The 22,652-nt window shown below is 37.9% G+C and overlaps 1 protein-coding gene and 2 pseudogenes across 3 annotated transcripts in view; 1 reads left to right on the plus strand and 2 right to left on the minus strand.

The window, feature by feature from the left end:
* Positions 1-14,728, minus strand: part of RMDN1 (regulator of microtubule dynamics 1) — a 51,026-nt gene extending 36,298 nt beyond the window's left edge. For 2 of the 3 annotated variants that reach the window (XM_077771297.1, XM_077771296.1), the window contains exon 1: positions 14,476-14,728. In XM_077771297.1, coding sequence (XP_077627423.1) covers positions 14,476-14,604 — 129 coding nt within the window. In that variant the 5' untranslated portion in view covers positions 14,605-14,728. Of the gene's footprint in view, positions 1-14,367 lie in introns of all 3 variants that reach the window. The other variant, XM_077771298.1, reaches the window with a different exon arrangement.
* Positions 5,524-6,349, minus strand: LOC144237627 (homeobox protein TGIF1 pseudogene; annotated as a pseudogene).
* A 3,974-nt stretch (positions 14,729-18,702) lies between the features above and the next one.
* On the plus strand, positions 18,703-19,493 carry LOC144237604 (small ribosomal subunit protein eS1 pseudogene; annotated as a pseudogene).
* The last annotated feature ends 3,159 nt before the right edge of the window (positions 19,494-22,652 follow it).

Here is a 22,652-nt window from a genome sequence, read left to right on the forward strand (position 1 = left end):
ATATTCTAGCTTTACTGAGGGGAGAAAATGCAGTGTTGGGCAGCTGACATTTATATTTCTTATTGTAAATTAATGAAGTGACAGTTTACCAGTTGGACTCTTTTACTAGTTTGGTTAATGTGAAGTTCTGCTTATCTGTGAGAAAATAGATAAAAAATCATGTTTCTGGAACTAAAAAAACAACTAAACTTATCAGGCCTCTGTGGCCCCCTAAAGACACTAATAACTTGTGAGACTATCTGAGACAGTTACAATGCACAATTTTACTTTTCACCTCCAATAAATACTCCATACAGTGACTTTCATAGAATGAATTCTCAAAAAATATTTGTTAAATGAAAGAAGTAAACTATCTCTTAGATATGTCTTTTCTTCAACATTGATTATATACTAAGTTCAAGCTAGAAGAAATTCAAAAATACACTCATCACTAGCTAGAAAGAAATGTGTCCCTACCATCACCTGGTTTTCTTCCTTAGTGTCAGCTCCTCTTCCTTTTAAATGTTGGATTTTCTCCATGGTATGTACTAGGCCTTCTTCTAGTCTTACTACAAAAGTACTTTCAATCTCTACCATGTCAACATTTACAACTATATGCTAACGTCTCCTGAATCTTTATCTCTAGCTCAAACCTCAGAAGGTAAACACCAGACCTATCAAACTACTTTCTGTTTTATATGTCAACTTGGCTAGTTCATAACAGTCATGTTAATTAATTCAAAACATAGCCCAAAACATCTCATCTCTTTACCCCTCCAATTGTTTCTGTCCTCCTATTCCAGCAAATAGCGTCACCATCTATCCTGTTGTTCTAGCCAGAAACTTGAGGATCTAACTTGACTCCTTCCTTTCTACTCCCATATCAAAGCTATTTTTAGGTCCACTAAGTTCACATCCTTAATGTACTTTGAATGCATCCACTTATTTCCATTTCCATGGCTACCACTAAAGTTCAAACTACTACATTTCTCACGTGAACTATAGCAATGATCACTTATCTGGTCTACAGCATACGTTCTAACCTATCCATTCTTGCCCCTAGACAAAGTTACTTTTTGAACAAAAATCTGATCAAATAATTTCCCTGTTTAAAACTTTTTCATGGTTCCCTGTAACCTTTAGAAAAAAATTAGGGGCACCTAGGTGACTCGGTCAGTTGAGCGTCCAACTTTGGTTCAGGCCATGATCTCATGGTTCATGAGTTTGAGCCCCACATCGGGCTCTGTGTTGACAGCTCAGAGCCTGGAGCCTGCTTCAAATTCTGTGTCTCCTCTCTCTGCCCATTCCCCACTCACACTCTCTCTCTCTCAAAAATAAATAAATTAATTAATAAATTAATAAGTAAACAAACATTAAAAATTTTAGAATAAAATCAGAAATACTTTACATTATTTACAAGGTTTTCTGAATCTGCTGTGGTAGGCAGCCTCTAAAACAGTCCCTGATGGGCCTGGTTCAAGATGGCAATGTAGGAGGATCCTGAACACATAACCTCTCACAGACATAACAAATCTACAGCTACAAGCCAAGCTATTTCCTCTGAAAGAAACCCAAAAACTAGGTGAGTGATTCCTTCACATTACACAAAAAGAAAAAAATCCATATAAAAATGAGGAGAGGCTGAAACAAAATCTTGCTATAAACCCTACCTGTGTTATGCTAACCCACAATTAGAAGGGAACTCACAATCCCAAGCTTCTCCCTGAAAAGCAGAATTTGAAAACCACATCAGGTACCCCAACTTTTAAGAACTGCACCCAAGAAACAAGCCTCCAAACACCTAGCTTAGAAAGTAAGTAGAGCACAAGTCCATAAAACCTACAAAACTATACACAGGGAACCAAAAACAGTTCTTAAAGGATTTGTGCAAATTCACCCACCCCAGAGCCTAACACAAATGCAACTAATTAAGAAATGACCGCACTTCTGTGAAAAAGGCTTACTTGTGTATCTTAAAACTTCAGCCCAAAGGGCAAGCATTTAATTTAACACATATCTAAAGGCCTACGACAATTTCCTCCAGAGTCCTCAGAGGATAGGTGCAATCATCGTGTTCTCCCTCTGCTGTGCTCCAGGTCACTGGAATCAACTGAAAAATATATGTACACTTCTAGTACCCCAGCTTCTTTTGCAGCTTCCACTCAAGGGATGCCCTTGATTGCTTGGCTCTGGTGGCCAATGGGGCTTACATTAGTGGGAATAATAGGATTTTAACAAATACTAAAACAGTTCTTAGGCTTTCCCCAACCCCCACCACCACCACCTCCACAACCACCAGGCATAGCAAATCAAAACAAATCCCCAGGTGTTCTGCTAAAGAGACCTATTGGCAGATCTTTATAGCTATGACCTGAGTAACAGGCTTCTAATTAAACACACATCTGGGGGTCAACCAAAGACTAGGGAGGCTGGTTGGTAGGCACCATTTTCACATTCTCTCTCTGTCCCATCCTAGACTGTCAGTGTCTTGAAGAAAACAGCTTGTGTAGGCATCTGACTCACAGATTTTTTTTCAGCTGAAACACAGAGGAAATAGAAATATAGCCCACTAGGCACCCTACAAACCCTGACAGCCTGGCTCTGGGGGTCAGCAAGGCTTGTGCTCAAGGGTTCAATGGAATGGTAACAAACAAAAAAACAGTTATTAACTAGCTATCACTCCAGGGCTCAATAAAAAAGGAAGCAGACAGAAAGCCCAACTCCCAGTCTTCCCCCTGAAAAAGCGATATTTGCATACTTTAAAAGCTACTGCCCTAGAGTCTGGCTTCCAATCCATTTGACTCTAGGTACTGACTGAGATCCTTAGGTAGGACAGTGACAGGTCTTGCCACAATCTCAACTACTGGGAGCCAGTAAGAATAAAGCTGCCTGGATAATCACAAAGGTTTGAGAGACAGTAAAGAGCTAGGGCTGGATTAAATAAAGCTAGAATGGCTTCTCCTACAGAAGCCATTCCTTCAAGAATGGAAGTGATAGCTGTTTTAGCTAATCCATAAAAATTGCAGAGTCAAGTGGGGGAAAAACAGAAGAATTACACTACAAACAAAAGAACGTAAAATCCCAGAAAAAGACCTTAATGAAACAGAAATAAGTGAATTACCTGACAAACAGCGCAAAATAATGGTCATAAAGGTGCTTACCAAGTTAATAAGAATGAAAAATGAATTTTGAAAAAGAGACATAAAACACAGGAAAGTACCAAAGAGAAGTCATAGAGCTGAAGAAGACAATAACTGCACTAAAAAATGTAACTGAAAGATTCAACAGAAGCCTAGATGGAGTAGAAGAAAGTATCCACGAACTTGAAGACAGGGCAGTGTAATTCATCCAATTAGTGCAGCAAAAAGGAATGAAAAAGAGTGAAGACAGCTTAAGGGACCAATGAGACAATATCAAGCATACCAACATTCATATTATAGGTGTCCCAGGAGAAGAGAAAGGGGAAGAAAACTTATTTGAAGAAAGAAAAGGCTGAAAATTTCACTAGACTGGGGAAGAAAACAGATTTCCAGATAAAGAGAGCACAAAATTACAAATAGGATGAGCCCAAAGACACCCACACCAAGACATATTATTACTAAAGTATCTTAAAAGTGGCAAAAAGAAAAGCAATTTGTTACATACAAAGGAAACCCTTAACACAAGAATGAACATGTATTTCAGAAGAAACTTTGCAAATCAAAAGGAAGTGGCACATATTCAAAGTGGCAGAAGAAGAAAAAATTGTCAATCAAGAATACCAAAGTTGTTCTTCAGAATTGAAGGAAAAATAAGAGAGTTTTTCAGACAAGCAAAACCAAAGTAAGTCATCACTACAAGACCAGTTTTACAGGTAATCTTAAGGAGTCTTCTTTAATCTGAAACAAAAGTGCTAATTAGTAACAGGAAAGTATGAGAATACAATTAACTCTTGAACAAGGTTTGGACAAAAGGGTTTGAACTGCATGGGTCCAGTTATACCCAGATATTTTACAGTATGGTACTGTAAATGTATTTACTCTTCTTATAATTTTCTCAATAACATTCTCTTTTCTCCAGCTTGCTTTACTATAAAAACATAAGAATGTTATAAAAATTATAATAACATATAAAATATGTTAGTTCTTTATGTTATTAAGGCTTCCTAGTAAGCTGGTAGTAATTAAGTTTTTGTCTAGTCAAAAGTTATACAGATTTCATCTGCATGGGAGAGGGAGTTGCTGTCCATAACCCCCAAGTTGTTCAAAGATCAACTGTATAAATCTCATTAGTAAAGGCAAATATAGTAAAATACAGAATAATCAAATGTTGTAAAGGTGCTAGTTAATCACTTATAAAGCTAGTAAGAAGGTTAAAGTATGAAAGTAAAAATAACTGTAAATTCATTAATCTGTTGAGCAATACACAAAATGAAAAATAAATCATGACATCATGACATTGAAAACACAAAACATGGAAGGGAGAGTAAAAATATAAAACCTTAGAATACATTCTAGGGGCACCTGGCTGGCTCAATCAGAGAAGCATGTGACTCTTGATCTCAGGGTCATGAGTGTGAACCCCCATTGGGTATAGAGATTACTTAAAGAAATAAACTTTTACAAGTCTTTAGAATACATTCTGACTTAAGTGGCTCTCAACTTCAGACTGTTATAACTTTTTTTTTTTAGAAAAATACTTCATTTTGTCATGGAAAAAAGCATCAATCAAGATTCATACTTATTTGGAAAAAACCTGAAAATTTATTAGTATGTGGTCATCCTATTCCACATGAAAATGAGAAGGTGCTAGAAGTTCTCTAAGTATTGTAGTCTGAAAAAACAAAGAAAGGGAAAGGGAAAAATGAAATCACCTGATTTTGGGAATCATCTTACATTATGAATAATCTACCAAGCAACATAAAAAAAAATCCTTTGTTTCTATAGTAGCTTTGAGTTTATAGTTCTTGGGATTAACTTCCATTGACAACATCTCACTGACAAGCTCCAGGGGCGCCTGTGGCTCAGTCAGTTAAGTGTCCAACTGCAGCTTAGGTCATGATCTTACAGTTCGTGGGTTCGAGCTCCGCGCTGGGGTCTGTGCTGACTTCGGATTCTGTGTCTCCCTCTCTGACCCCCCCCCCGCTCACACTGTCTCTCTCTCAGAAATAAACAAAACATTAAAAAAAATTTTTTTTAAAAAGCTTCATTTCAGCAATCCCATGTGCAATTAATTTAAAAATATATAAAATAGGGACACCTGGGTGGCTCAGTTGGTTAAGCATCTGACTCTTGATTTCGGTTCAGGTCATGATCTCATGGTTCCTAAGATTGAGCCCTGCATCGGGCTCTGTGCTGGTAGTGCAGATCCTGCTTGGAGTCTCTCTTTCTGTCTCTCTGTTCTTCCCTCGCTTGCAGGCATGCATGCATGCTCTCTCTCTCTCTCAAAATAAATTAGAAAATATACATACATACATATATATGTAAAATAATGCAGTGTATCTTTTCTCATCACCCCAGAAATCATAACATTTGTGAAAACTGTTTTGTCTGAAAAAGAGTTAAGCTATAAGTTTTGCCTAAAGCAAAACTCTGCCTTTCCAGCCCATTTGAATGCAACATCCACTGGAAGCTGAAATCCACTAAAATCCTAGTTGAGGTCAAGTGCAGTAGGGGGAGAAGTGTTGAAAAGACCACTCTGTATATATGTACTTTGTCTGGATTTACATGTGTCCTTTTGGCAAATGAAGTGCTGGCTGCAGGCTGTAATCTGTAAAACTGCTGGCTGTTATCTGCTGTATATCTGTGTTCTGCCCAATAGCAACTGGCTGGCAGAGAAAGAAAGGTATGTTTTTCAATGCAGTTACAATGATATGACAAATCATTGATGGATGAGCCTATTGATCCTGGGGATGATGGCTTGGGGAACTGTGGCCTCCTGGGGCTGGGTTTGGTCCAGCTGTACAGGAAAGAAACGGGCTCTCCTCTAGAGCTGGTATGAAGTTTTTGATGCACATTGCTGACTCCAGCAAAGCTCACTTCAGAAATTCTGGCCCCACGGCAGAAAACTGTGAACTGACTTGGATCTTTGCCATCTTTTCTCAGCACATCAATCAGGAGCCTGAAGTAGGTGATGATAAATCAGTTATAAACATGCAGTGGAGACAGGCGTGTTTGTTGGAACAGTAATGCTTTTCCTTGCTCTGAAGGATAGGCATTGTATCAGTGCTCATATAGACAATCACAGAGAATCTGAACAGGTTCCTTGAGCAGGTTCCCCTTTGCCTTCTCTTGCCTGCACCAGCAGAGGAAAGGTCCAGGGGAATGTACATGTTGTCATGATTCTCCATCTCACTATTCAATGCTGAAACAACACCTTTCTTGCTTTTCATTCTGGAGTTTCCTCCTGCCACTTCCAGCACAGGGCAATGTGAGGGTCTCCAAGGGCCAGGAGTGGGGACAGAGTAGAGACATGATTGTTGTACTCTCTGGCAACTCTCCTGTAACTTATAACTTGTAAGATGTGCTCCAGTCATTATTGTTAATCAAGGCGCTCAGATCCCAGGCACCTGCTCCTTGGGTTGAGCTGAGGTGACACTTGGACTTCCTCCTGCCACCATCTTCTGGCAGCCAGCCAGGGGCTCTTCCCTGCCCAACTCATTACCCTCACCACTCCTCTCCTTTTTTCCTGCTCCTGCTTGGTGGATCTCAGGACTGTCAGAATAAGATAGCTATCACAACTCTTAAAACTCGTGGTAACTACAAAGCAAAAACCAATAAACACACACCAAAGAAAGTATTCTAGGCATACCACTAAAAAAAATCATCAATCACAAAGGCTGAGAGCAAGAGAAGAAAGCAACAAAGGAATTACAAAACAGCCACACAACAACAAGAATAGCAATAGTAAATTCATACTTTTAAATGTTAATAGACCAAATTCTCCAATCAAAACACAGTAGATGAATAGATAAAAAAACAAAACAAGGGGCACTTGGGTGGTTCAGTTGGTTAAGCATCTGACTTTGGCTCAGTTTATGATCTTGTGGTTCGTGAGCTCAAGGCCCACATTGGGCTCTGTGCTGAGAGTTCAGAGCCTGGAACCTGCTTCAGATTCTGTCTCTCTCTCTCTGCCCCTCCCCCACTCGTGCACTGTGTCTTGCTCTCTCAGAAACAAACATTAAAAAAAAATTTTTTTTTAAATCAGACTACAAAAGCTGCTGCCTATAAGAGGCACACTTCATCTTTAAGGACACAAACTGAAAGTGGAGGGTGGAAAAAGATATTCCATGCAAATACGAACTAAAAGAAAGCTGGAGTGGCTACACTTACACGAAATAAAGTAGACGTTAAGACAAAGAGTATACTAAGAGACAAAGTCATTACAAAATAATAAAGCGCTCAATCCAAAAAGATATAATACTTGTAAATATTTATGCACCTAAATATATAAAAAAAATATTAACAAACCCAAGAGACAAACAGCAATATAGTAATAGTAAGGGACTTCAATCTCCACTTTCATCAGTGAGATGTAGATCACGCAGACAGAATAGCAATTAAAAAATATCACCAACATATCAGACCAGATGGACTTAACACATACAGAACATTCCATCTCAAAAAACAGAATATTCTTCTCAATGGAACATTATTGAAGACAGATCATATGTTAGGCTACAAAATAAGTCTTAATAAACTTAAGAAAACTGAAATCGTATCAGGCATCTTTTCCAAACATAATGGTATAAAACTAGAAATAAATTACAAAAAGAAAACTGGAAAATTCATGTATATGTGGAGATTAAACATCATGCCACTGAACAACCAATAGGCAAAGAAGATATGAAAAGAAAAATTTGAAAATACTTTGAAGCAAGTGCAAGTGGAGATACAACATATGAAAATTTACGGGATGAAGCAAAAGCAGATCTAAGAGGAAAGTTCAAAGCACTCTATGCCTACATTAAAAAAAAAAAACCCAACAACAAAAAAACCCCTCCTAATATATAACCTAATTTTATCTCTCAAAGAGCTTAAAAAAAAAAAAAGTGAAAGTTAGTAAAAGAAATAACAAAGATCAGAGGAGAAATAAATGAAATCGAGACTAAACAGAAGAAATCAATGAAATAAACAGGTGGCATTTTGAAAAGTAAAACAGAGGCACCGGGGTGGCTCAGTCAACTGAACGTCTTACTTCAGCTCAGGTCATGGTCTCACGACTCGTGAGTTCAAGCCCCACACAGGGCTCTGTGCTGACAGCTCAGAGCCTGGAGCCTGCTTCGGATTCTGTGTCTCCCTCTCTCTCTGTTCCTACCCCACTGCACTCTGTCTCTCTCTCAAAAATAAACAAACATTAAAAAAGTGTTTTTTAAAAAATCAGAACTGAAAGAGAACTGATGCCTTAGAAATACAAAGGACTTAAAAAGATTAAGAAAAATCATATGCCCACAAACTAGACAACTCAGAAGAAATGAATATAGTCTCTCAAAATTCAATAAACAGAAAATCTGAACAGACCAATTATCAAGAATCAAACTGAATCACTAATCAAAAAATGCCAAACAAACAAAAGCCCAAGACCAGATGGTTTCATAGATGAAATCTACCCAACATTTAGAAAAGAGTTAACATCTATTCTTCTCAAACTTTTCCAAAACGTACAAGAGAAATAAAAACTTCCAAATTCATTCTATGAGGCCAGCACTTTTACCCAGATACCAAAACCAGATACAACAAAAGAAAACTCCAGGCTAAAGATCTCTGGTGAACACAGATGCAAATATCCTCAACACAATATTAGCAATTTGAATAAAAAAAAACATGGGGGGGACCTCATCACAATCAAGTGAAATTTATTCCCAAGATGCAAAGATGGTTCAATATCTGTGAATCATCCAATTTGGTACATTATATCAGTAAGAGAAAGGATGAAAACCAAATGATCATTTCAACAGATGGAAAAAAAAACATTTCACAAAATACAATATCCATTCATGATCCAAGCACTCCATAAAGTAGGTGTAGTGGGAATATGTCTTAGTATAATAAAGGCCATATAATGAAAAACTCACAAATAACATCATTACTCAATGGGGAAAAATTGAGAGCTTTTCCCCTAAGGTTAGAAACAAGACAAGGATGTCCACTCTCACCACTTTTATTCAACACAGTACTGGAAGTCATAGCCATAGCAATCAGACAAGAGAAAGGAATAAAAGATACCAAGACTGGTAAGGAAGAGATAAAACTTTCACTCTTTGCCAATGACATGCTACTATATTCAAAAAAAACCCTAAAGCTGCCAATAAAAAGCTACCAGAACTGACAAATGAATTCAGTTATTGCAGTATACGAAACTACAGTATATAAAATCAATGTACAGAAACCCATTGTATTTCTATACACTAATAACGAAGAAGAGAAATTAAGAAAATAATCCCATTTACAATTGCATCAAAAAGAATAAAATACCTATAAATGAATTTAACCAAGGAAGTAAAAGACCTGTACTCTGAAAACTATAAAACACTGATGAAAGAAACTGAAGACAACATGAACAAATGAAAAGACATTCCATGCTCATGGATGAGAAAAACAAATATAGTTAAAAATGTTCATACTACCCCAAGCAAGCTATAGATTTAATGTAATCTCTAACAAAAATATCAACAGGATTTTCCTCAAAACTGTAAAAAACAATCCTAAAATGTGTCTGGAACCATAAAAGACCCTGGATAGCCAAAGCAATCATGAAAAAGAAAAACAAAACTGGAGGTATCACAATTCTAGATTTCAAGTTATATTACAAAGCTGTAGTAATCAAGACAGTACAGTAATTGCTGATAAACAGATAGATCAATGGAAAAAACATAATAGAGAGCCCAGAAATAAATCCACATTTATATGGTCAATTCATCTTTGACAAAGGAGGCAAGAATACACAACGGGTAAAAGACAGTCTCTTCAACAATGGTGTTGGGAAAACTGGACAGAAACATGCAAAAGAATTAAACTTGACCACTTTTTTACACAATACACAAAAATAAACTCAAAATGGGTCAAGGACCTAAATGTGAGATCTGAAACCATAGAAATCCTAGAAGAGAACACAGGCAGTAATTTCTCTAGCATCAGCTGTAACAACATTTTTCCTTTTTTTTTAATACTGTATTTGTTTATTTTTAAGCAAGCTCCATGCCCAATGTGGGGACTGAACTCATGACTCTGAGATCAAGAGTTGAAGGTCTACAGACTGAGCCAAGCAGAGGCCTCCACATCATTTTTCTTAATGTCTCCTGAAGCAAGGGAAACAAGCAAAAATAGGCTATTGGGACTGCATCAAAATAAAAAACCTCTGCACAGGAAAGGAAACCAACAGAACTCAAAGACAACCTGAATGGGAGAAGATATTTACAAATGGCATATCTGACAAAAAGGGTTAGTATCCAAAATATATAAAGAACTTCTACAACTCAACACCCAAAAAATAATCCAACTTAAAAATGGGCAGAAGCCATGAAAAGACATTTCTCCAAAGAAGGCATACAGAACCCAACAGACACATGAAAGGACAATCAACATCACTCAGCATCAGGGAAATGCAAATCAAAATCACATTAAGATATCACCTCACACCTGTCCAAATGGCTAAAATAAAAAACCCAAGAAACAACAAGCAAGGGTGGGGAGAAAAAGGTATTCTCACGCACTGTTGGTGTGGTTATGCAAACTTTTGCAGCCACTGTTAAAAACAGTATGGAGGTGGGGCGCCTGGGTGGCTTAGTCGGTTAAGTGTCCGACTTTCGCTTAGGTCATGATCTCGCGGTTCGTGGGTTCGAGCCCCGCGTCGGGCTCTGTGCTGACTGCCAGCTCAGAGCCTGGAGCCTATTTCAATCTGTGACTCCCTCTCTCTCTGACCCTCCCCTGCTCATGCTGTCTCTGTCTCGCTCTCCTAGAAATAAATAAAACATTAAAAAAAATTAAAAAAAAAAAAACAGTATGGAGGTTCCTCAAAAAGTTTAATTAGGCTTCATGGCCAGCACAGAGCCCAATATGGGGCTTGAACTCACAACCTGAGATCAAGACCTGAGCTGAGATCAAGAGTTGTATGCTTAACCAACTGAGCCACCCAGGAGCTGTGGTTCCTTAAAAAAATTTTTTTAAATAGAATTATCCTATGATCCATCAATTGCACTCTGGGGTATTTACCTAAAGATTATAAAAACACTAATTTAAAAGAACAAATGATATTGCAGCATTATTTACAAGAGCCAAATTAATGAAGCACTCAAGTGTCCATTGATAGAAAATGGATAAAGATGTGGTACAGATGCAATGGAATATTATTCGTGCTTAAAAAATGAAATCTTGGAATTTACAACAAAAAGGATGGCTGTAGGGTATAATGGTAAGAAGAATAAGTCAAAGAAAAACAAATAACAATGATTTCACACATATGTAGAAGTTAAGAAACAACACAAATGGACCAAAGCAAGAAACAAACAAATAAAAGACTCAACTATAGAGAGCAAACAGATGGTTACCAGATGGGAGTTAGGTGGAGGGAGGAGTGAAACAGGTGAAGGGGATTAAGAGTACACTTACTCTCCAGGAGCAGTGAATAATTTGTGAAATTGCTGAATCACTATACTGTACACCTGAAATGAATGTAACATTGTATGTTAACACTACAATTAAAATTTTTTAAAAATCCATTGAGGGGCACCTGGTTAGCTCAGTTGGTTAAGCATTCAATTCTTGATTTTAGCTCAGGCCATGATCTTGTGATCTAATAGGAGCCTGCTTGGGATTCTCTCTCTCCCTCTCTCTCTGCCCTACCCCTGTGTGTGCTCTCACATTCTTTCTCCAAATAAATAAATAAATAAATTTTAAAAATTCATTGAAAAGATAATACATCATGATTAAGTGGGTTTTATTCTAGGGATGCAAGATGACTCAACATCTACAAATCAATGAGGGTGACACAACAAAACGAAGTCCCCAAATCCCATGATTAACTCAACAGATACACAAAAAGTATCTGACAAAAATTCAATATTTATTCACAATAAAATTCTCAATAAAGTAGGTACAGAGGGAATATACCTCAACATAATAAAGACAATATATGACAAGTCCACAGATAATATACCCAATGGTGAAAAGACAAAAATTTTCTTCTAAAATGAGAATCAAGATAAGAATGTCCACTCTCACCACTTTTATTCAACACAGTATTAGAAATCCTGGCTAAAGCAATTAGGGGAGGAAAAAAGAAAGAAAAGAAAAAGGAAGGAATGAAAGGAAAGGTATCCAAATCGGAAAGAAGTAAATTTGCAGTAACATGGTATTACATATAGAAAACCCTAAAGACCTCATCAAAAAACTGTTGAAAATAATAAATTCCGTAAAGCAACAAGATACAAAATCAATACACAAAAGTCTGCCATATTTATATATACTAATAATGAACTATGAGAAAAAGAAAACAATTCTATTTCTAGTTAAAAAGAATACCTAGGAATAAATTTAACCAAGAAAGTGAAAGAGCTGTACACTAAAAACCATAAGACACTGATGAAAGAAACGGAAGACACAAATACATGTAAAGATATTCTGTGCTGATGGATTGTAATATTGTAAAACTATCCATACTACCTGAAGCAATCTGCAAATTCAATGGCAATTTCAAATTCCAATCACAGTTTTCACAGAAACAGAAGAATCCTAAAATTTGTATGAAACCACAGAAGACCCCAAATAGCCAAAGCAACCTTGAGAAAGCCCAACAAAGCAGGAGGCATTGTGCTTCCTGATTTTAAAATATATTACAAAGTTACAGTAATCAAAGCAGTATAGTATTCACACTACTACAGACACATAGATGAATGGAACAAAATAGCTCAGAAATAAACCTGTGCATATGCAGGCCAAAAGATTTAAAATATAGGAGCCAAGAATAAACAATGAGGAACAACAGTCTCTTCAAGAAGTGGTGTTCAGAAAACTGGACAACCACATGAAAAAGAATAAAACTGGCCCACCAGTTTTATTACAGCATACACAAAAATTAAGTCAAATGGACTAAAACCTTGAACATCAGATCTAAAACCATAAACTCCTATAACAAAACATAGAAGGTAAGCTCCTTGACACTGGTCTTGGCACTCAATGACTTTTTAGATTTGACACCAAAAGCAAAGGCAACAAGAGCAAAAATAAACAAGTGAGACTTCATTAAACTAAAAAGTTGTGCACCGGAAACTATCAGAAAAATGTAAAGGCAACCTAACAAAGAAAAAAAAAACTGCACATCATATATCTGATAAGGGTTAACATCCAAAAAAATATAAAGAACTCTCACAATTCAACAGCCAAAAAATAATTTTAAAAATTGGGCAGAGTACCAGAAGAGACATTTTTTTTCAAAGACATACCGATAACCAACAGGTACATGAAAAGGTAGTCATTAGGGAAATGCAAATCAAAACCACAGTCAGATATGACCTGTTAGCATGGTAGTGTCAAAAAGACAAGAAATGACAAGCATTGGTAAGGATGTGGAGAAAAGGGGACCCTTGTGCACTGTTAGTGGGAACGTAAATTGGTGCAGCCACTACAGAAAACAGCATGGAGGTTAACTAAAAAAAAAAAAAAATGAAAATGGAGGGGCACCTGACTCTTGGTTTCAGCTGGGTCATGATCTCAGGGTTCCTGAGACTGAGCCCCACATCCAGCTCTGCACTGACAATGCAGAGCTTGCTTGGGATTCTCTCTCTCTGTCCTTCCCCTGCTCACGCTCTCACTCTCTCAAGTAAATAAGCTTTTTTAAAAAATGTGTATTTTAGAGTTCAAATTAATTAAACATCTAGTTCAAATAATATGTATCAAATGCACTACTGACTACGGTCACCCTCCAGTCCCCTTTCAGAGACAGATAAATCAAGGCCCACAAACAGTCTAATAATAGAAAAGCCAAAACTGAGACGACAATTCAACATCTTTCCTTTATATTAGGCAGATAAAGCAAAGGACTCAAATAAAAAACTTTAAATCTTAAAAAGTACAAAATCTCTGCTTCAGAGTCGCAGTAACTTTTTAAAATCACACCACAAACTTTTCAAAGTCTGGGAGACTGAGCGCCTGGGAGACTGATGCAGCTGTAGTCATCTCCAAGAGCAAATATTTTCACAGCGGTCAAGGTTTCTTTCCCCTGAAGTTCTCTGCTTTCTTACAAGAAACTCGGGTGGAAGACAGAGTCTCCGGAGAAGGGGTAAGCAGGTCTCATACCTCCTCCCACCCTCCCAAACCCTCGTATTCGGAGAGGAAAGTAGGCTTGCGAAAGAGAGGGGACCGGCGTGTCGCAGTCACCTGGAGAGCTCTAGTACACCTGGCCCTGAGTTCCTACCTCAGTTCACTACATTCCCCGAGGTGGCGCGGGGACGCCCGTCTGAAGAAGGGACTCCTGAAGCCCCGCAAGTAGTGGGGGCAGCGGGAGTCAGGGCAGTGGGGGTACCTCAGAGCCGCGGAGTCGCCAAATACACCTCCGTCCCCAGCTGCCAGCAACACCAGTTAAGAGCCAGGGTTCACGGACAGTGGCGTGTGCCAAAGGGAGAAAGCGCCAGAGTCGCGCGGCCAGCGCCATGACCTACAACTCGCTGACCCGACCCTTTATCCTTTTGGGCCGCTATGGAGCGCGCCAGAGCTAAAAAAAACTCTCAAGCCCTTCCCAAGAAAGCCGTGTCTTCCCGCTTCCTGGCCGGCGCCTCTTCCGCAACACGACTTCCGGCCCGCAGGTTCTGGGGGCGGGAAATACCCGGTTTGGGTGGGACTTAGTGACCCTTCCGCGCCTGCGCATGAGTGGACTTGGAGGAGAGGAAGCTTGTTCCCTTCTGGGTATAATCTCATTTCTGTCCTTTCCATCGGGGGAGGGGATGTGGTCTGTCAACGCTTTGGCACAAGATTAATCGACAGAACAAAATTGAAAGTTCTCTGATAGACCCGAGAATTTAAGTAAGCAAGATGAAAATATTTGTTATTTATAATTCTCTGTATCCTTCAAAGATAGGGAGAATCCTGGTAATCGTGGTATTTCCTTTTTGGAAATAAATGCTTGGAAGAATTAATCCATATAAAGAAAGGAAAGGAAGAGATTGAGAGATTGAAGGGGGAGTTCTGGAGGAAAAGAGAGACGACAGAAAAGATAAAGAAGGTGAAGCCCAAGCTGGTCTTAGGCTTAGTAGAAAAGACAGGGAGAAGAAGCCTGCTGACAAAAAATTGATGCCCTTGTTTGCTGTGGAATGTGTGGTACAAAACCCCTGGGTTCCCTTGAAAATATTTGGTAAATTGAATACCTCTCACCAGAGTCGAATACTTTTGGAAGCAATGAAGAGGTTTTGAATCCTGGTTTGGGAATGATATGGGTGAAAACACAAGCTGCAAACGGAGTACCTACTATCTGGATTACATGAACATTTTTTGTGGGCAATAAGGGAAGATAGTCATAGTTTTTTTTTTTTTTTAATTAGGTTGCAATCAGGGCGCTTGGGTGGCTCAGTCAGTTGAGCATCCCACTCTTAATTTCCACTCAGGTCATGATCTCACAGTTGGTGAAATCAAGCCCCCCCCCCCCCCCCCCCCCNTTCTCTCGCCCTCTCTAACTCTCTCAAAATAACTAATCTTAAAAAAACAAAATAGGGGCACCTGGGTGGCTTAGTCAGTTGAGCGTCCGACTTTCGCTTAGGTCGTGATCTCTGTGTTCGTGGGTTCGAGCCCTGCGTCGGGGTCTGTGCTGACTGCCAGCTCAGAGCCTGGAGCCTGTTTCAGTCTGTGACTCCCTCTCTCTCTCTGACCCTCCCCTGCTCACGCTGTCTCTCTCTCTCTCTCTCTCTCCTAGAAGTAAATAAAACATTTTAAAAATTAAAAAAAAAATAAAAATAAAATTAGGTTGAATTGATAGAGTACCTATATAGTATTACATAGTGAAATAACACTTAATTTGGTCTTCCCAACTACCTTGTGAAATAATGAGTATGCCAAATTAACAAGAGGACTATAGCTCAAAGAGATTTATTCACCAGTAGGCATTGTTGGGAGACTGGAATCCATGTTTTTAAATTCCAAGTCCAATCCTCCCTCTATATGATTGCTCCCTACACCACTTGCCATTAAATCAGCCTTTCTTTAGGATTGCATCAGTAATATTTTATTTTCTTTGTTTTTAAAGTATATTTTAAAAAATAGAGAGAACCTCTTCTTAACTTTTTTTGAACCCTAGTATTTTTTTTCCAAAGGGAAACGTGTTTACATATTTCTACTGATATAGCTACCTCAATATTCCTAGATAATATGTTCATATAACTGGATGCCATGATAATCCTGAAATTGAGTTTCTAGTATCTTAGCCAGAGTAAACAAGTTTTGTTTAAAGATTTTATTTTTAAACTAGTCTATATGCCCAACATGGGGGTAAAACTTATAACCCTAAGATCAAGTGTCATATGCTCTACTGACTGAGCCAGCCAGGTGGTCCAGCCAGAGTGAAATTTTATTTTATTTTTTAATGTTTATTCATTTCTGAGAGACAGAAACAGAGACAGAGTGTGAGTGGGGGAAAGGCAGAGAGAGAGAGAGAGGGAGGCACAGAAACCCAAACAGGCTCCAGGCTCCAAACTGTCAGCACAGAGCCTGACACAGGACTCAAACCAATGAACTGTGCGACCATGGCCTGAGCCAAAGTCCTACGCTTATCTGACTGAGCCACCCAGGTGCCCCTAGCATGAAATTTTAATTAAAAATTTTTTGAAAAAATTTAGATCCTTAGAAATGTTGTAGGAACTCCTGTTTCTTTTTTCACTTAGATTCAGCCATTCTTAATATTTTTTCACATTTGCTTTATCTTTCTTTACATATATTATATATTATACATATTATATTCCTGTTATTATTTTCTGTTGTTAGATCATTTGAGAGTAGATTGCAGATAATCATGACTTTTCATGCTTAGAAACATTCTCTTATTTAGTTCCAATACAGTAATCAAATTCAGGAAATTTAAATTGAGTACTATTATTTAATATCCAAATTGTGCTTATTGTCTCAATGCTGTTCTTCATAGCAATCATTTTTTTCCCAAATCAGGATCAAATCCTGATTATGTAATTTTGTGTTGTATTTAACTATCATGTTTCTTTAGTTTCCTTAAGTCTGTAATATTTCTTGGCTCCAGGTACACTATCTTTTCTTTCCTACAGTGAGCCTCAGCCCTCCCTACATGATATTCTCTTTGTCAGAATTCCTTCTCATTCCACTACTTTGGTACCCTCCTCCTTCCTCCAACCCCACTCCATTGTTTTTTACCTAGCCAATTTTTATTCATTTTTAAAAATATTTTATTTTTAAGTAATCTCTACACTCAACATGGAGCTCAAACTCACAACTCTGAGATCAAGAGTCACAAATCTACCAACTGAGGCAGCCAGGCGTCCCTCTATTCATCTTTTAGCACTCAGCCCAAAGGTCCCTTCCTTAGAAACACTTTTCTTGATTCCTCCTGCTACACTTTCATTCCCTTCATGGCTCTAAGCTCATTTTGTAGTTTCATATGTATATTTGTGATAACCTGGAGTATATTTTGGAGGTCGAGTTGATAAGAATTGGTAATGTGTGCCTTCGCTATACTGTAAACTCAGTGACATCTCTGATTTTTGCCTATTTCAGAACCTGGCACAGTTTCTTCATTCATTCTAAAAGTATGTGTTACATGTCTGTAATATGCCTCATACTCTTCTAGATGTGAATGAACAGTTCCTAGTGGACTATATATTTTAGTTGGGGAAATACAGTAAGCAAAATAAATAAGTAAAAGATGTACTAGATAATGACAAATGCTAACAAAAAAGATAAAACATGAAAGGGTATCGGGCATACTTCTATGTAGGCATTGAACTTTTTTAAGCAGGGTGGTGGCCACAGAAAGCTTCACTGAAAGAGACATTTGAATAAAGATCCAAGGAAGAAGGAGTAATTCATGAAGATATCTGAGGGCATAGCATTTCATGCAGAGAAAAAGAAAAGTGCAAAGTCTGGAACCGGGAAGGCAGGTGACATTTTCCGTGAACACTAAGTTCACTCTACTTAGAATAGAGTGAGCAAGGAGGAGTGTATTAAGAATATGGTCAGAAAGGAGATGGAGACAAAATATCATAATCTAATTTACATTTTAATTAGATCCTTCTGTTTTGAAAATACACTAAAGGGAGTAAGTAGGGAAACAGTTACTAAGGTATTACAATAATCTGGAAAGAAATAGTGGTGGCTTGGAGTAGGCTAGAAGACATGAGTGGTTAGAATCTGGATATATTTTGAAGGTAGAGTTAGTTAACAGGATTAGCTGAGAGTCCAGACCAGATGTCAAAGGGGTATGAGAAGAGAGAGTCAAATATGATCCAAGTGTTTTGGTCCAAACAACTGGATGGATGTCTGGCCATTATGTAAGATAGAGAAGACCATGGAAAGACAGCTTTGAAGAGGAATATCAGGAAGTTTTACTTGTACATTAAGATCGGAAAAGCTTATTAGACATCTGGTTGGCTAGCTTCCAACGTGGTCCTCAATGATCCTTACCTCCTAGATTTACTCCTTTGTGGAATCCTCTCCCACATTAAATCCAGACCGGTGTATCTGACCAATAGAATACTGCAAAAGTAATGGTGTGTTGCCTTTTGGCTCCCTGAGCAGCGCCATGGCGGTCGACAAGAACAAGTGCCTTACGAAAGGCGGCAAAAAGGGAGACAAGAAGAAAGTGGTTGATCCATTTTCAAAGAAGGATTGGTATGATGTAAAAGTACTGGCAATGTTTAATATAAGAAATATTGGAAAAATACTAGTCATGAGAACTCAAGGAACCAAAATTGCGTCTGATGTCCTCAAGGGTCATGTGTTTGAAGTAAGCTTTGTGTATCTGCAGAATGATGAAGTTGCATTTAGGAAATTCAATCTGATTACTGAAGATGTTCAGGGCAAAAACTGCCTGACTAATTTCCATGGCATGGATCTTACCCGGGACAAAATGTGCTTCATGGTCAAAAAATGGCAGACCATGATTGAGGCTCATGTTGATGTCAAGACTACCAACGGGTATTTGCTTCATCTTTTTTGTGTCAGTTTTACTAAAAAACACATCAGATTCGGAAGACCTCTTATGCTCAGCACCAGCAGGTCCTCCAAATTCGGAAAAAGATGATGGAAATCATAACCTGAGAGGTGCAGACAAAAGACTTGAAAGAAGTGATCAATAAATTGATTCCAGACAGCATCAGAAAAGACATAGAAAAAGCTTGCCAGTCTATTTATCCACTCCATGACGTCTTTGTTAGAAAAGGAAAAATGCTCAAGAAGCCCAAGTTTGAATTGGGAAAGCTCATGGAGCTTCATGGTGAAGGTAGTATTTCTAGAAAAGCTACTGGAGATGAGACCGGTGCTAAAGTTGAATGAGCTGATGGATATGAGCCACCAGTCCAAGAATCTATTTAAAATTCAGACATTTAATGATGACAAATTAAAAATCTTATTTTTTAAAAAAAGAAGTGATGGTGTGTGACTTCTGAGGCTAAATCATAAAAGTTATTGAGTTTCTGCATTGATTTCTTGGATTGTTTGCCCTGGGGGAAGCCAGCAGCCATGCCATTAGGGTACTCAGGTAGCCCTCTTGAGAGGTTCACATGGAGAGGAACTAAGGTCCACCACCAACAAAGAGCATCATTACTTACTTAAGTAAGCCACCTTGGAAGTGGATCCTCCAGCCCTGTAAGATGACTGCAACCCTGCCTAATACCTGACTGCAGCATCATGAGAGATATAGACCTGCACAGCTAAGCCACTCCTCACTTCCTGGACCAAAAACTATGGCAGATAATAAAATGACTGTTTAGTTTTAAGCCACTGAATTTGGCATAACTGTTAGTTACCGAGCAGTAGATAACTAATATGACATCCAAGTTTAGAGTTGGGAGTTGGAATATGGAATTTCAGGGTTTGGAGTTTTGGTTGCCTTCAGAATATACATGGATTTCAAAGCTGTAATACTAGATGAGGTAACTAAGGATGTGAGTGAAGATAGAAAAAAGGAAAGGAAAAAGGAAACTAAGCCCTAGGGCACTCCAGTATAAAAACTAGGAATATGAGGATCAAAAAGCAAAAGAGATAAGGACAACAGCCAGTGATACAGAAGAACACTAAGGAGAGTATTTTATGAATATCTCATTCATTTAACATCCTTTAAATAATATCTACCTGGTGTTGAGTCCCATACTTATTTGTTCTTTGTTTCTAGAATCTCGTTATTGCTGATACATAAATAAACATTGAATACAAGAATAAGAGCAAAAGTAGAGTAGAATTCAGACTATAGTTTGGAGAGAATAAATAAACACATCGAATAGCTATGGCACCATGTATTTAAATGAGAGGTTGTGTATTGAGTACTGAACATAGAAAACGATTCCCTTGTCTCTACCTTTTCCTTTTTTTTAATGGAGCAAAAAGTAAGGAAGGTTAGGTATGGATACGATGTATTCTTGAAATTTTGAAACTTGCAATTAAGTTAGAGGTGTCTGAAGACTTTCACTTAAGTTTAAAATCAGAATCAAAAATAAAACAAAAAGTTATTTTTACAACTTCAGTAAAAACAAAATTAAGTACTTCTCTTTCTTCTCCCCACTCTCCAACCACAAAGGCCTTGTTACTGTTCCTGCAATTTGCTGTCTCTTTCTGTCTCTGTCCATCATTTCTCTGATTTCAGGCCTTTGCATGGCTAGCTCTTTCTTATTTTTCAGGTCTGAATTAAATATCACTACCTTAGAGAGACTTTCTCTCATCCCCAGTCTAAAGAAGATCCCATTATGGGCCCCTAGCTGGCTCTGTCAGTAGAGCATGTGACTCTTGATCTCAGGGCTCTGAGTTTGATCCCCATGTTGAGTGTAGATATTACTTAAAAATAAAATCTTGGGGGGAAAAGCTCCTATTATCCCCAAACCCCTCCCTATCCCATAAACCTGTATTACTTTTCTCATCCTACTTATGGCTATCTGAAATTATCTCTCATTTGTTTTTAATAACTTATTATTTGTTTTCCCTCTGGGTTAGAAACTTCTGTCTGTTACTGTTTTATCACAAGTCTAGAACAATGCTTGGCACATAGTGGGCATCCGGAAGATATTCAATAAATAAATGAATGAATCTTTACTTGCACTGATATAATTATTTACAAGTGTTCTGTTTCCATTTTTGGATTAAAAGTAATTTTTTTTTTTTACTTAGGAAAGTCTATATTTCTTCATTTGTTTCATTTTCCATGTCTTCTGAAATTTAAAAAATTGAAACTTTTGCCCATTTTTCTATTTTTAAAAATCAATTTATACTTAAGCTACTGACCCTTCCTTTGACTGTCAGATTTGTGGTGAGTATTTTTTCAGATGTATTTGCCTATTGATTTTGTCCCTGTTTTCCTTGTGCAGAAGTTCTAAATTTCAAGTAGTCAAATGTAGCAATATTTTCCATAGTAGTTTGTTTACTTGCAAGTAACGGTCAAACAGGACACTTTGAAGTTAGTTTACTCAGAATCTGTGATTTTAGGCAAGTGGGCCAATTACTTAGGTACCAGATTTCAAGTTACTCAATCACATCTTTCTCATTTGTGAAACGGGGTTAATGGCACTAAACACATCACAAAATTGTGAGAATTAAATGAAATTTGGATGTAAAATGACTCAGGTAGTGTGCACATTGAAAGCACTTTAAATAAGAATGGTTAGGAGCTTGCATTTCACCACTTTCATGCTGATTTTCCAGGTTCAGATAGTGGTATGCATTTTCTCAAGTAGGTTAATTCTTTTATACTTCTGAAATTGACTTTGGTGCACCAAGCAACTCATTTTAATGCCTAAAGTTAGGTTGGGGTTTTTGGTAAGTAAGTTACTTCTACTGATAAACAGTATGTTTACACATAGACATACAAATACATTCATTAAGTATGTTATACCAACTTCTAAACAATGTCCTATAATAAATAACAGTTTAGGTCAATAACAAAATGATTTGAAAAATACGTGGAGTCCAGAGCATCTCTGTGACCTCCCAAGGAAGTTAGCTTCTACTCAAAGGCCCAAGAAGCTTGAATGTTAAACAGTAGGTACCATTTAGCCTCCTATGCACCTTAGGTTTAGTTTCAGCTTTGCCAAGGCCTTCCCACATAGACATATGTGTATTCTGCACCTGCTTTTCCTTTTTTCCAAAAGGTAGCAGGATGGCTAATTCTATTCACCCTCCAGGCAGGAAATCCTTGTAGAAACACCCAGGAATCAGATTAGAGCCCAGGTGGGAGCAAGAAGAAACAGTCCAGAAAATGTGTCAGAATTCATCACATGGATCCACCAGAGTGCCTCTTCACTTGCTCTCACTAGCATAAAAAACCTATACCATTCTGAAACCGTCTTTAAAAGTATTGCATAGTGACATCACCGGCTAGCCAGACAGTGGAAAGAATAAAACATAGGATCATTACACTTTCTGTAGAGTACACTTTCTAATAAACTTAATTTTCTAATTAGTTACAATAAAGTTTTCTAGACTGTCTGATAAAATGAATTATAAATGGAAAGAAAAAGAGCCTTTAAGCGTTAGCCTACTCCGCTC

The sequence above is a fragment of the Crocuta crocuta genome, unplaced genomic scaffold, assembly GCF_008692635.1.
Source record: "Crocuta crocuta isolate KB4526 unplaced genomic scaffold, BGI_CrCroc_1.0 scaffold235, whole genome shotgun sequence".
Classification (NCBI taxonomy): domain Eukaryota; kingdom Metazoa; phylum Chordata; class Mammalia; order Carnivora; family Hyaenidae; genus Crocuta; species Crocuta crocuta.